Here is a 16,219-nt window from a genome sequence, read left to right on the forward strand (position 1 = left end):
GTTTGAAATTTTCCATAACAAAATGTTTAAAATAGTAGGAATAAATTTTTAAACATGTTAAAGTCTAGAAGTCTAGAACATCTCTCTATGCCTTTCCAAAAGGCATCAGAGCATACAGAGAAGTAATTGCACTCATTAGTCTTCAATATCCTGAGGGTTTTTTTTTGTTTTATTTTGTTTTATTATTTACTTATTTATTTATTTATTGGCTGTGTTGGGTCTTTGTTGCTGCACATGGGCTTTCTGTAGTTGTGGAAAGCGGGGGCTACTCTTCATTGTGATGTGCAGGCTTCTCATTAAGGTGGCTTCTCTTGTTGTGGAGCATGGGTTCTAGGCACGCGAGCTTCAGTAGTTGTGGCACACAGGCTCAGTAGTTGTGGCACACAGGCTTAGTTGTTCCACAGCATGTGGGATCTTCCTGGAGCAGGGATCAAACCCATGTCTGCCAGCATTGGCAGGCAGACCCTTAGCCACTGTGCCACCTAGGAAGTCCCAATATCCTGAGGTTTTTTTTCAATTTTTTTTTCACAAATAATATTCATGTGTTGTAATGGGCAAAACAGAAAGCATTGAATAAGCTAAAAATAAACTACTACTAAACTTAATATCTTGGCATATATCCTTCCAGGTATTTTTTTCTAATTCTAGAACTCTTAACCACATGCTAACATTTCTTTCCTTTGACAACAGAATAATTTCATTGCCAAACATTTTGTGGTATTCCTCGCCTCCACCTACTCCTGCTTCCTACCTATATATTGGGCTCAGAATATGCTAAGCTTGACTGTTAAACCTGACTACTTAAAATGCAGTTGAGGGACTTCCCTGGTGGTGCAGTGGTTGAGAATCCGCCTGCCAATGCAGGGGACACGTGTTTGAGCTGTGGTCCAGGAGGTTCCCACATGCCTCGGAGCAACTAAGCCTGTGCACCACAACTACTGAGCCTGTGTGCCAAGAGCCTGTGCTCTGCAACAAGAGAAGCCACCGCAAAGAAAAGCCTGCGCACCTCAACGAAGAGTAGCCCCCACTCTCTGCAACTAGAGAAAGCCCGTGCAGCAACAAAGACCCAACACAGCCAATAAATAAATTAATTTAAAAAACACAACATATAAAATAAAATAATAAAATAAAAAATAAAATAAAATACAGTTGATTGAGGGCAAACATGAAGTTCAAAAGAACAAAATCTTATGAACCAAATATATAAAGGGAAAGTTAATCATCATTTAGTGATTGTTCTGAAAAGTCTTTTTATAAACATCCTCAGTGTACATAAGTATTGGTTTACAAATTATCAGCCACTAAAGAGATTGACGCATAGAAAGATAAACTTTTATGAAATGTAACTGCCAAGAAATGATCAATTAACAAAGATAAATCTGAATTCAAAATATAAAGTATATTAACTGTAAAACACGGTCCAACTTACAAAAATAACATTTATACATATAGTTGATGAGGACCCTAGCTATTCTGAATCAAGCAATAAATGTTTATAAAGCACAAACTAATTTTAAAAAATGTATTTATTTAGAGCAGCTGGTCAGACAGCTAATCTGCAGACCAGACTGTGACTGGGTACTGAAGCCAAAGGAAACTAGTGTTTTTAGGAACTTGGTGAAGTCCCGTAGTGAAGACAACAAGAACTACAGCTATAAAAATCTCAACAAAATTGACAGAAACCAATGTGCAGTCAGCAGCTCTATAGAGAGGAAAACGATGTTTAAAATTAAAATGGTTGTAGAAACATGCACAATTTTCAGAAAGCACTCAGCCAATGTGTTATAATTTGTTATAGCCTTGCTATGTCATCCTTCTAAACACTGCCAACTTTCTTTCACAGGACATATGTGAAGGGAACATAGAGTTCCGAGAAGTCTCTTTCTTCTACCCATGTCGCCCAGATGTTCTAATCCTTCAAGGTTTATCCCTCACTATTGAAAAAGGGACGACGGTAGCATTTGTTGGGAGCAGTGGATGTGGGAAAAGCACTTCTGTCCAACTTCTGCAGAGATTTTATGACCCAGTGAAAGGACAAGTGGTAAAATTGAATTCAAATACAACTTATCTGGGGGTTAGTGGGGCTATTCTTAAACATTCCCTTGGGCTTAAGCAACCTCACTGATTTGGGGAGGGCAAACAGTGAAGTAGTTTAAAAAAAAACAAAAACGCTATGCCTTAACTAAGAGGATAAGCAAACCAGCAACAGAAATCATGGAAAGGACTTTGAGGCTAAGATCAAAGATCCAAAGATTCTTCAACCATTATAGAGCAGAAATTTTGATCTTATAAGCCATGGAATTCTCTTAGAATACAGGTGTTGGAAGATGGGAGTAATATCAACATCTGGGCTCTTCTTTTACTCTGTTCTGGTTTAAGACACAGATAGTAGTTTCAATGCCTCCCTGGTTCAGGCTTCCTGCTATTCACTGTGGCCATCTCCACCTCCCAACTCGCAAAACCTTAGGCATAATTAGAGCTTCTTTGAATCAGCTCCATTAAGCTCTCCTGATCTCAAAAAAAATGCAACCTCTCCCTCCTTTGAATTCCAAGGACTGTTTTTCTCACCTGACACTTTTTTTACTCTAATTTATATTCAGATTTTCAATTACTCTCTCCCCCTGCAACCACTACCAAATTACATACACACAATAACAACTTCCTGTTCTGTCTTCTGTTACCCCCACAAAAAACCATAAGCCCACAAAAGTCAAAAACTATCATATTAGTCATCCTTCTGCTGCAGTTTACAGTCTTTTCCCCATCACAGAGTCTCAAAGACTATTTGCAAACTGGAACAGTCCAAAATGGCTGCTTTGTTATATCAGAGAAAACAATGTTAACAATGAGTATGAAAAACATTCACCTGTTTGCACATAGCACAGCACACTCCCTCCTTTAAACTCTCCAATGATTTCCCACCACAGTTAGAATAAACCAGAGTCCATACCATCAAATCAAGGTCCTTCATGATCTGGCCCCTGCCTCTTTCTCCAGATACCTCCTCTCCTATCACTCCTACCTCATTGTGCTCCGTGTGTCAGTCTCGCTGACTTCTTTAAACACACTGTGGGCCTTTGTTCTTGCTATTCCCCCGCTTAGAATGTTCTTACTCTAACTTCTTTGCCAATGCCTTCTCATCATTCATGTCTCAGTCTAAATGCTACTTCCTTAGAATACAATGCATCTACCTACCCCCTTCCCAAATCCTCACCACATCCTTAGTCACTATCGCATTATCTTGCCTTCATGACACTTTCTTTTTCTGACATTATTGAATTGTTTGTTAGTGTGTTTATTGCCTGCCCTTCTCCATTAGAATATAAGCTACAGGAGGGGCAGAGCTTTGTCTTGTTTATTACTGCCTAAAGAGTCCCCATCACATAGCAGGTATGCTCTTCAAATGTCAACTGAATTTTGTTATATGTCCATGTGAATAAACATGGCTTTGTACAAAATGACTTATTTCTACATGTGGACTATGGTATCAATCTACACTACTCTCTCACCAGGCTTTAATAAAGTAGGGTCCTGTTATAGTGGAGGTCAATCTCTTTTCATCTGACTTCAGTACAGAGCACTAGACATTATTCTAGACTCTGGGCAGATCTCTAGAATATATGGCCACTGCTAGAAATGTCAAGTAAGTTTAGGAGTTGGTACTTTAGTCAGTTACATGCTGTCTGCTTCTACACAACATATGATTTATGAACTTTCCTTGGGTAACATTATACTATGAAACAGCTTGAATTCCTAACCTTCTTGTTATGATCTGTGTATGTTTGAATACAGTGAACCGTAACATGCTATGGTTGTTGGATCTTCACATGCCATTCTCTGTTCTGCTTTTGTCAGCTATTTGATGGTGTGGATGCAAAGGAACTGAACGTACAGTGGCTCCACTCCCAAATAGCAATCGTTTCTCAAGAGCCTGTGCTCTTCAACTGTAGCATTGCTGAGAACATTGCCTATGGTGATAACAGCCGTGTTGCGCCATTGAGTGAGATAACAGAAGTAGCAAATGCAGCAAATATCCACTCTTTTATAGAGGGTCTCCCTGAGGTAAGAAAATGTCTGAAATCTTGAACTACAAAGCTGTCAAGTAAGCCCAAGTATTTTATTGGGCTTAAGTAGTTATTTTTATGTGCTCTTTGGATTATACAGTTTATTTACTGCCAGTATCTAACATAAAGTTAGTTGTAAAAAGCACAATTTGAGATTTTTGTGTGACTGTTTTTTCCAAGACCAAACTGTATTAATTATTCACTGAATTAATTTTCATGTTTTGATTCTACACCTTCTATTCACTTATACTCTACTCATGTCTACACCACCATCATCCCCCTCTGTACAACTTCAGTAGCCTCTTAATCTGTCTTCCTGCTTCCAGTCTTGCCCCTTTATAATTAATTCTTCCTCATAGCAACTGGAATGATCTTTTAAAAACATAAAGTAAATCATACCCCTCCCTGCTTAAAACCTCCTAATGGCATCCTTTTGCACTAAGAATGAAGTCACAACTCATGTGGCTGGTAGGGCCTTCTGTGATCTGCCCTTGCTTGCCTCTCTAGCTCCTTGCTCATCATGTGCTCCCTCTGCTCCAGCCACACTGGCTTCTTTCTGTCTCATGAACTTGCCAAGTTCTTCCCTATCGCAGGACATTTACACTTGCTATTTCTTCAGCTGGGGCCTCCCTTCCTCTGGCTCTTTGAAAAGCCAGCTCCTTAAATTTCAAGCTCTTTCAGATGTCACCTTTGCAGAGGCCTTCCCTGACCACCTTATTTAAAAGAGTCCCCACCAGCCCTTATAGCTTATCACGTAGTCTTCAGGGCCCTTATCCCAGTCTAAAATTACCTTGATGCTTATTGACTTGTTTAGGGTCTCCTTTTCCCACTAGAGTGTTAGGTCCTTGCCTGCCATTTTTGTCACCTCTCTGATATTGGCTGTGACAGCTGACACAAAATCTCAGAAAAGTTAAAAATCTTGGCTAACTGTAGAGAAGGCTTTAGCAATAGCAAGCATTGATACAAATCCAGAAGTAGCACACAGAGACACTAATTGTAATTGCAACTTAAAGTTCTTGCAGTATCTGTTTATACCTACATACACACACAGATAAAATAAAAATACAGATACCTACTTTTGATTGGAAACAAATTTTTATAATGTGATTTTCCAGCTCACATTAAAAGGAAATGCCAATTAACATATATATGCGGAATATAGAAAAATGGTACAAATCAACTGGTTTGCAAGGCAGAAATAGAGATACAGATGTAGAGAACAAACATATGGACACCAAGTGGGGAAAGCGGGGGGGGGGGGGGGGACGACGGGGGCGGGGATACAGTGGGATGAATTGGGAGATTGGGATTGCCATATATACATTAGTAATAAGAAAAAAAATATCAAATTTTACACTGTAAATATATGCAGTTTATTGTATGTCAAAAAAAAAAAAGGAAATGCCAAAGTTTAGTAAGCATTATATCAAACAATAATCTAGTGCCTTGTTCTTTGGGGCTGGGGGCGGATAATGGTCACATACTCTCTTTTATACTACTAGATCATCCCTCACCATCTCCTGTCCACACTATTTGGTGCCTCTGACAAGAAATGGGCCATTAATACAATTTCCCTAACTCCAGTAAGGTTCTGCATTACTAACTATAATAGAAGGAGTAACATATTTTTTATCAATATTGTGACCTTATGTCTTTCCCTTCTTTACCAAGGCATTCACTGCATTATTTATTCAAGGTCAGATTATTATCCACATAATCCAGATAGGTTTTTTTCTTTAATTTATGTATCGTAAAATGCTATCCATTTTATATTTGTACCATTTGACTTCTATCCTTAAAATGCTTATTGTCTTTCATTCTTTTCATTGTACTGTTTCTCAGATTCACTCAAAACTGCATACTGCAGAGATTCAGTGTGCTTTTTACAATAAACTTTGAGAATGGAGATGATGTTATTTCCAAAAGAAAGAATAGCTTGTTTCTTAGTGTTTTTAAATTTAACTTTAGTTACCTTCATATCATTGTTACCCCCAAAATATACAGAATCATAAAGAATCTGGTGCCAAAATATAATTTTGGAATAGGACAATGGAACTACTAGCCTAGCAGAAATGTAAATGACCATTCGGAGTGAAGAAAAGACAGGGAGTTTGGGAGAACACCTAGGAGCTATTTCCAGAGTTAAGTTATGAAAGCCTGAATTAATAATTATAAAGTGAAAGAAAACAAGGAAAAAGATGTAAAAGATATCATAAAAGTGGGATTGTCAGGACTTAGCTTCAGGTTGCTTATAGAATGTGAGCAAGAAAGTATATAATACACTGGGCAGCTTGCTGGAATAAAAACACACAGAGCATATGATGAGTGTACAAAAGAAGGAATGACAGAGTCTCCAGGAGCTCAGAGAAAACCACACAGAGGATGTTGCTTTGAACAGGGTTTTGAAGAATGAGTAGTTCACTAGGCAGAGAGGGGACAGCACCATCCCTAGGAGACAGAATAAGCTCATGCAAAAACACATACATGTGAAAGTTTTAGGTGTTTGGGGGAAAATAAATTTAAAATTCTGAGCATAAAGTATAAACTGGGGAATTGAGAAGAAGCCAAACAAGATATGAGCATGGACTAAATGTGAAGGTTCTGATTTACTAGGCTGTTTGGACTGTATTATTGGACATAGGAAACTGCTGGACATGCTTAGGCAGAGAAATGACATGATCAAATTTTTAAAGGAAAAAATTGCCTTTGAAGCTCAGCCTTTTGGTTTGCTCATTCAAGAGGCGCTGTGGCCTCTGTGGCAATGGCATACACTGCATGAAAGGGGCAAGTCCTGGTACATTACAAGTCTGGGTGAGAAAAATTCAGGGCCACATTGGCTTTCCCCCAGTTCCTATTTCCAAAAGTTCTTAAACTTCATACCCTCCTCGCTCCTCCCCTCCACACACAAAGACCATATGTTTAACGTAAATTTGTTGGGTGGCCAAAATGATGCGAGGCTTTATATAGTCTTTATTAATCCTACTTAGAATGAATTGTCAGATATTTCTACAGAAATGTTCATATATTTGATTACAGGTTGCTACCTAGACCTTTCTGGGGTTGTTAAATAATATATATTGCATATTAAATATAGATGATTATATATAATATATATGTACAATTTATAGTATATTTTCTTCTAAATTTAAAAAAAATAGAATTCTTAAACAAATATAGCCTTGTGGGTTTCAGGTAAAGGATTATTGGCCTGTCCAGCAGATCAAGGCAGGAGGGTGAATACCAGGGAGTCAATTTGGAGCATGCTAAGGGTTACACATCTATGGTATATGCCATGGAGACAACCTGCAGACATTTGGAAATATCAGAGAGAGGAGTCGAGATAACACTGCCTTGGTCTTCAGGATCCTCTAAGAAACACATCAGGTGTAGATGTCCCCTAGTGCCCATAATTTCACACAGTGGCAGCTCCCAGTCAAGTCACATCATGTCTCCCAGTAGAACCACCCTGAAACTCCTTTTCAGGGCCTGCAGGGAATCTCCAGAATGCAGTTTGTTTAGGATTAGACTCTTTCTGATGTTCCCTCCAGGATCCAACTGGTATTTAGACCCAGGTTCACACTGAACAGCTATTGCCCCTTGAGTGTCTCATAAAACAGGTGATTTCAGGGCACTCACCATCCCAGTGTTTGCCAGAAAATTGATTTGGATTTTCAGTTTAAACAGGAAAGAATGAAATCCTATAGTTCTTCACTAAAAACAAACAAAAAACCAAAAACTTTCAGTTTAAGTGTCTGAAAATGTTTTTAGGTTGCTATTGAAACAACGTGTATATTCACATTTATAATCTGTCTTGCTTAATGATAGGCAAAAACATCTGAGTTGTATTTTCATCCAATTCATTCTTGAGACTTACATCCTCCTGCAAGCCAGAGAAGGCCAAGAAATGCTAAGTGATTTCTAAGCTAGTATTGTATCTTCTTCAGCTATAAAAGAGGAATCCACATACAATTTAAGCTGGACTGGCAGAAAAAGCTACAAGCCCATTATCATTCCTACCCAATCCTCTCTCAATTTTTGGCTTAAGATTGAATTCTCTAATTTAGATGGGAACTTTGCAGTGTGTGGAAATAAACTACAAAGTTTTACCTGATTATCTGTAGCCCTATAATTCGAATTTCAATAAAATACATTTTAAGGGGAAGAGACCCAGCGTGATGGCAGTCCCAGATAAAATCACAGAGGAGATAGCTAAAGTATGTTTTTTTGTAGAGCATTCACTTCAGAAAAGATGCTTTTACTGGGCTTTAGTAATTCAGATACCCATAGTTTGATATAAAGTAAGCAACTGAGCATTTTAAGTTGAAAAATGAACTTTGAGATGAAGGAGACACATTTGTTATAAAGTTATATCACAGGCTCTCTCGAAACCCATGCTGCTGGAAGGGCACCTCCTCAAGGCAGCCAGGTATGGAGGGAAAGGCAATTGAATCAGGCTTCTCCAGGGTACTAAGATAAATAGCACATCAGTCATGTGCTGCATCTTCTCTATAATGCTGCTACAGGATTTAGAAGGTTGTACATTTGGACTTACTTTCCCAGTGGAGCTGAGCCATCCACACATCCTTGTCTGGGTACCAATGGCACGTATTTTTAGGCAACTGGCAAGGGCTACTAGAAAGCAGTGTGAAACCTTGCAGGGAAGCAGAGAATCAACAGGACAATCTAGAAAGCAAGTGGGAGCCTGCTTGCTGATCCATTGTGATTTAGAATGGCTTCAGGATATGTGAGAAATTTCCTTTACCCTTCCATGAAGGGTAATATTGAAAAAGGGGTCATTAGTAAGTAGGAGAATGTAGAAACAATGTGAAGTGCTAAATGTCACTATCATGGCCTGAAAAGGTGAAAGGACTGTCTCAAGATGTCAGCCTAACTTATTGCTAGGATGATACCTGCACCACTGAGAATGACATCATGGCATCTGGAGAGATGTGCCCATAGAGGTTTATCGAGAGCCAAAGTTAAGAAACCCAGTGATTTCTTTTAAAATGATACTTTAAATCATTTTGACCTGAAAACAGAAGATAATTTAATTTAATGGGGAAAGATTTGTGTTTACTGGGAACTTTTTTTTCCCTAATAATTCTTTTTCTTATGCTTTAATTTGAACAATTCCTTTGTAGAAGCACAGGTCTACTGTTTGTGATCAGATTAGATATGTAAATGAGATGGTAGTGTTTACTGCTGGCTTAGCATTTATTTGTAACAAAACCCAAGAATAGATTTCAGCACTTGTTGGGACACAAATTTTAGAGAGTAGCAAAATTTGAAGTATTTAGATGGCTCTCGCCCACAGTTGCCATGTTAATTTAAATAACCAAGCCTTACTTTCTTAATTGCATGTTCCTGTAATAGAAATATAACACACAAGTTGGACTGAAAGGAACGCAGCTTTCTGGCGGCCAGAAACAAAGACTAGCTATTGCAAGGGCCCTTCTCCGAAAACCAAAAATTTTATTGTTGGATGAGGCCACTTCAGCCCTTGATAATGCGAGTGAAAAGGTAACATCCTCTTCTTTCATCTCACAATGTAATATAAAAGTGTAGTATTGTAATATGAGAGTGGAGTATTGTGGAAGAAATCAAAGTCAGCTTGGGGAAAAAAGGTCTGGAGAGAATTGTAGTCATAGGGTCACCAGTTGTAATTAAGGTTTTGGCTTTTATAGAAAGGTTAGAGGCTGGTGGGGAGGTGGGAGAGAGTTGGGACACAGGGCATCTCATATTTTAGAAAGGTTTTCTCACTTGAATTGGCCTCATTATCAAAAGGGACCCAATTCTTGAAAGGTTTCTCCACTCAAGGAAAAAGCCCAAGGAAAATTACTTTTCTGCTTTATTATTATTCTAATGATACCAAACAAAATAATAAGGCAATCGACATATATAAAAGAGTGATCTACACTGCAATGTTGGAGCCTGCTGGTTACTCTACCTTCTATAAACTATTAGCTCAGTCTGAGAAGGAAAAAAGGGGTAAACAGAAATGTACCGACAGACCTACATTGCAAGCTCCTTCAGATGTTTGATTATACTCTGTCCTTGTCTCCTAGTAGTTCTTGCATATAGCATGTTCTTACTTGTTAAATGAACATTTGTTGAGTGAATGATAATCTTTAATATTTATCAAGTGTTTATTATACATTACTGTCTCAATCCTCACAACAACTTGATGAATTAGCGTATTTTATTATCATGCTCATTTTACAGATCAGCACACTAAGGCTTAGAAAAGTTAATTAACTTCCCTAAATTCTAATAGAGGGTGTCTGACCTAAGATCCCATGTGATTAATCACCACACAATTGCTATTGGTAGATGATTATCATTCCTGATTTCCAGGGAGACAGTGTGTTATAAAAGAAAAAATGAGACTTTTGGAATCAGACATATTTGGGCTGTAATCCTGGATTCATCTGTTACTAGCAGTATGACCTAGGTCAAGTGACTTGGACTTTTTAAATCTTGGTATACTCATCAGGAAAATGAAAATACTCCTCAAAGAGTTACTGAAAGGATTTAAATGATATATCCATCATTGGAATATTTTATATGTGCAGCAAATATTGGTATTCACCTTCCACTTTCATTTCTTTTTTGTTGTTGTTTTGTTTTTGGCCATGCTGTGCAGCATGCAGGATCTTAGTTCCCCAACCAGGGATTGAACCCATGCCCGCTGCAGTGGAAGCTCAGAATCCTAACCACTGGACCACCAGGGAATTCCCTCATTTCTCATATACAGCATTATAACCTCGTTGTAGCTGAGATACTGTTTTAGCCAGGACAGTTTTACAACAAATTCTTTATAAAAAAAAAAAAAGAAAAACAAACAAACAGAAATTAAACTAAGAAGAAATGAAGTAAGTAAGTTAGACAATTCCACTTGGGTATGGAAATACTACTTTCTGGCTTTGACTTGGAACCACTTACTTACACACAAATAACCATCTAATGTTTATTCATTGTCACAAAAGCTTTTCCAATTAAAAGTCTTACTTAATGTGTTTATAATTACTTTTTCTAGATTTCTACTGAGTAGGGTGTTTCACAGAGTAGGGTAGCTTCCTTAGAAATAAGCAAATGCACAATGAATGTTATTAGATTACCTTAATCAATTTGACTTGGGCAAGTTTATTAGCATCTAAACCAAGCTAGCAATCACAGGTCCTTCTCTCTTCCAGGTGGTTCAGCATGCCCTTGATAAGGCCAGTAAGGGGAGGACGTGTCTAGTGGTGGCTCACAGACTCTCCACGATACAGAATGTAGATTTGATAGTGGTTCTGCACAATGGAAAAATAAAGGAACAAGGAACTCATCAAGAGCTCCTGAGAAATCAAGACATATATTTTAAATTGGTAAATGCACAGTCAGTGCAGTGATGCTGTTGGAGTTAACACATATTTTGATCTTTGTGAAATGCAAAGAAAGAGTACTTAGTAGTTATTTGGCATGCTTTGATCTCCTTTGTTGCCTGTATCAATAGAATCATGCTATTCAAGTATAGACATGTTCTGTTTACACACTATCTTCCTTTCAGGTTTTTAAAAGGAAACAAAAATTGCTAAATTCATTTAAGTGAGATAATGCCTGTATCCCTCACTTTATCAAAAGCACATTTGCTTATAAAGCAATTTGCTGCAAAATAAATATTTTCCTTTCAACTTCTGCTATAAAATTGGGAATATATTCCCAGAGGGAAAAATTACCCTAAATTAAAAGATTTTAGCAAAGAGAGAGCAAGATGTAGTTGGGCCTGTGGCATTGCAGGGAGGATGGTTTTAATTTGGAACTTCCCGAATTTCGTAGCAAAAATTAGAGACTACTATGAGGTAGTCATTTTCTCTAGACCATAGCATGTTCTCTCGTAATCTCTCTCAATGCTTCTTTCAATGAATATCCATTGTTTCCCAAAATTTCATTATATCCCTTTGTCAGGCGGAAACGGAGAATTAGAATGTAAAATTTCTGGCAGAATTAGGTAGTGATCTTCCACTTCAGTAAGTGAAATGCCTTACACGATCCATTCTGAAGATTCCATTATTCCAGGCTTTGGGTTTGGCAGAATAAGTCACAAGCTTACCTGTATATGAACACTTATTTACTTAAAATAAGAGCTACTTTTATTATGGGTAAAACATTTTAAATGCCTTTATTATTATTCAATCAAGTAATTTGTTTAAACTTTATATGTACTTTATTTTATGTAATATATGTATGATTTAAAAATTCTGTGTAAATAACAATATTGGTAAACTGAGTCATGTTTCCACTTACTTAAATATGTAATTTCATTTAGTGATTTTATCTCTATTCTTAATTGTATTTTCTTCCATTTACAGTGATACTTACAACCAGCCTCTCTAAAGTGCACTCTGCCAGTAATCTGTAATCTTGTAAAAAAAAAAATTAAAACCATTTGTATTTTATGCTACTTTTTAGCAAACACAAAATAAAAATAGGATTGGGGGATTGAGAACCAGATTATTGTTTAAAAGCATTGGCACTGAAACCCTATGACCCCTTTGTTATGTGTGGATGTAGAGCTCTTGGTGGTTTCTCCTTCCAGAGTAGGGTGGGAAGGCGGGAAAGGGTAGTATGGTATGGAAATGCCGTATTCCTCAGAGCAGGAGCAGCACAGGCTTCAATTCTGTAATGCCTCCTAGATTAGCAATACCTGCAATGCTTGCTTTCCTCTTGAGCCTATCCATAGCAAGCCCACAGTCATACCTACAGGTGTCAGTGAAACACTTTCCTTTCTAATTAATAGACCTAATTTTTTATTTGCATTTTTACTTCAAAAGATTTCAAAGGAGGCTCCACAGGCACCATTCTCTTCAAGTCACTGTGTTCACAGGAACAAGCAGCCATGCTGAGAATTAAGGTCTCAGAGAGTATACCAGGGTCTGTGGGGTTATCAGCTGATGAAGGTAGAAAGTAAGTATAGACCAGCTGCTTTTAGGGACTGCCACAGTTTATAAGTTCAAAATCACTGTACTGTTCTCAAAATGGTTTTAAAAGATACCATTTTAATTAAAACACTGGTTTTAATAGAACCAAAGCACTCTGTCCTCAAAATTACTCCAACCAGCTATGGAATTGCTTCAATGAGCTCAGGATTTTAGGAATATGTATAGAAATTTTTTTGAAATGAACTATCACTTACACACACCTTATCGGTTTTGTAAGTCTGACTTTTTAATCCCTATGCTTTTTCTTAAATCAGGCTATTCTATAACTGGAAAAGAAGCTAAATTAGAAACCTAGATTTTATCTTAAAATGAAATGAAAAGGTTCTTTAGCAGATTTAAGTCTAGGTTTTAAAGTTTAAGTCACTCATTAAAGCTCTTATAAATTAATTATTAAATAATAATATTTTAGGTTTATAGTTCATAACTTGATATTTGCTTAAGGACTTTAAGTAATGAATGCTGCATTCATTATTCAGGGCACCAAATCAGCAAATTTAGCTGATTCAGCATTGCCTTCTTATAGTGCCTTAGATATTGTAGATATTCAATAAATACCAGGTGGTTCAGCTCAAAAAGTCATCTCTCATAGCAGGTATGCATTATTGATACAAAAATGAGGCTTATATTTTACGGAAAAGATGAGCTGGTGGACTGCGAATTGTTTTTGCTTCAATGGTCACATATTGCCATCTCCTTGTCATGGGTATTATCAATCACTAGTGACCCACTGGATGCTTAGCTTTTATTCTAGGCTAGCTAAAGTCCATAAAAATGTTTTCTTACTACTCACATGGCAATTTTATTTATTTTTTATTTTTTATTTATTTATTTATTTATTTATTTTTGGCTGTGTTGGGTCTTCATTGCTGCGTGGGCTTTCTCTAGTTGTGGCAACCAGGGCTACTCTTCATTATGGTGCATGGGCTTCTTATTGCAGTGGCTTCTCTTGTTGCAGAGCACAGGCTATAGGCACACTGGCTTCAGTAGTTGCAGCACGTGGGCTCAGTAGCTGTGGCTTGTGGGCTCTAGAGCTCAGGCTCAGTAGTTGTGGCGCATGGGCTTAGTTGCTCCACAGCATGTGGGATCTTCCCAGATCAGGGACCGAACCCATGTGCCCTGCATTGGCAGGTGGATTCTTAACCACTGTGCCACCAGGGAAGTCTTGGCAATTTTAATTTTACTTTAATTAACTTTAATTTTAATTTAATTACTTATAGTCTTTTATCATAGTGATTGAGTTGGTTTAATTATTTAATTTTGAAATAATTTGGTACTTGAGTGTACCTTGCCAAATTCCTTTTAGATCCTTGTAGGCCTAATTTCCCACAAGACTTCTATTACTACTCATTCCCTAGTCTTGAGGACTTTCTGGTCTCAGGAAAACACTGACTTCTGCTGTCATGATTCATAGCCTAATATTCATTTAGGCTGACCTCAGTCTAAGTTTGTCCAAGCACTCTTGCCCTCTGCTTCTACTTGATCTTTGGGCTTGGATATGTTACAGGAGACAAAAATGAAGCACCAGTGGCGGGGGCTGGCGGGGGCGGGGGAGAACCCCTAAATACCTGGCCTAGAAAGTCCTAAATATAGTGAAGGCAGCTGACCAGGGAGGTCAGGATCCATCAGAGTCATCCTTTAAATGTTAGCATATTATAGTAGCCCTCAGCCATCACCACGTCTTATGCTTTGCACCACCCTTCCTTCCTGGGAGGGAGAGCTGTTCACTGAGTCTTAAAATAATTGAAATACCAATGAGGGTACCAGTGGAATCAAACCAATTTAGCAAGGATAAGGCACAGATATTAATGAAAAGAAATAAACCACTATGTCACACCTGTTTTATAACTAACCCAACCAACCTACTTTATATCTTACCACTACTTAAAACAAGCTGTGGTGTGTTTTTATATAAGTCAATTTAGGTAATAGCTAATAACTTGGTTTTTAGCCTACTCAATGTGTCAGTTTCATAGTATGTATAGAGTGCTTTGCATATGACCTATTGTATGAAAATATTTCCTGTTAGTGTCAACCTGTATATTCATTGTTTTAATTTGAGCTCTTACTCCCAGAGGGTTACTGAATTAGAATCATAGGTTGACTGAAAAGTTCATTCGTAAGAACTAGTCAAGGGAGGAAACTGGGAAAATTGGAAGTAATAAAATAGAAATTAGAAAGCTCATTTAAAAGCCATAATTATAAAAAAAAAAATTTCATGGATCATCAAACGTCTATATAGTACCTCAAGTAACACAGTTTGTCTCCTTTTAGCAAAACAACATTGATAAATCCTGTACTACTTTTCTATTGCTACTGTAACAAATTAACACAAACTTAGTGGATTAAAACAACACACATTGATTATCTTGTAGTTTTAGAGGACAAAAGTCTAAAATCAGTCTCTGTGGGCTCTAGAGACAAATCCATTCATTGTTCTTTTCCCATGTTCCTCAGGATGTATCCATCAGATCTCTGATTCCTTCATCATACCCCCATCTCTCTCTGCCTTTGCCCTTCCTCTCTTATACTTATAAGGACCCTTGTGATTACATTGGGCCCACGTAGGTAATCCAGGATAATTTTCCCATCTCAAGATTCTTAACCACATCTGCAAAGTCCCTTTTGACATGTAAGTTACCATATTCACAAGTTCCAGGAATGAGGATGTGGACATCTTTGGGAGGCCCAGTCTACTACAAAGCATTTAAACTTTTATTCCATTGAAAAGACAATTTTTCTCAGATTCCCACTGAATAAAAATCCAAAAAGAACCCTGAAAACATCTAATCCAAGATCATCATTATATGTTGATGAGAAAGTAAAAACTCACAAATCTTGCCTCCAAGTCCTGTATTATTTCCATTGCAACAAACTACCCATCCTCATCGCTAGGCCAGGATTTGGAATGTATTTGTCTTTCTCTCTTCATTTTTGCTACTGGATTCTGCTATCGCTGATATTCCTTTTTATCCTGGGACTAGATTTATTAAATAGAAGTTTATACTAAGTTCTACTTTCTTAACCTTTTTCTCTTTCCACTAAAAGTTTATGCACTAGTAAGTAAAATCAGCATCCTTAATACTGTAAATATATGAGCTTTCACATACTTTTAATTCAGTACACTTTTGAATTTTCCTGAAACCATTTTTAACTACTGCTGCTAATCAGAGCTAA

At 37.5% G+C, this 16,219-nt stretch overlaps 1 protein-coding gene across 1 annotated transcript in view; it reads left to right on the plus strand.

Annotated features, from left to right (window-relative positions):
- The window catches only part of ABCB5 (ATP binding cassette subfamily B member 5), a 125,683-nt gene extending 114,228 nt beyond the window's left edge, over positions 1 to 11,455 (plus strand). The window contains 4 exon segments of the mRNA XM_057732579.1: positions 1,844 to 2,041; positions 3,856 to 4,062; positions 9,438 to 9,584; positions 11,258 to 11,455. Coding sequence (XP_057588562.1) covers positions 1,844 to 2,041; positions 3,856 to 4,062; positions 9,438 to 9,584; positions 11,258 to 11,455 — 750 coding nt within the window.
- The last annotated feature ends 4,764 nt before the right edge of the window (positions 11,456 to 16,219 follow it).

Source organism: Hippopotamus amphibius, chromosome 4 (assembly GCF_030028045.1).
Source record: "Hippopotamus amphibius kiboko isolate mHipAmp2 chromosome 4, mHipAmp2.hap2, whole genome shotgun sequence".
Lineage (NCBI taxonomy): Eukaryota > Metazoa > Chordata > Mammalia > Artiodactyla > Hippopotamidae > Hippopotamus > Hippopotamus amphibius.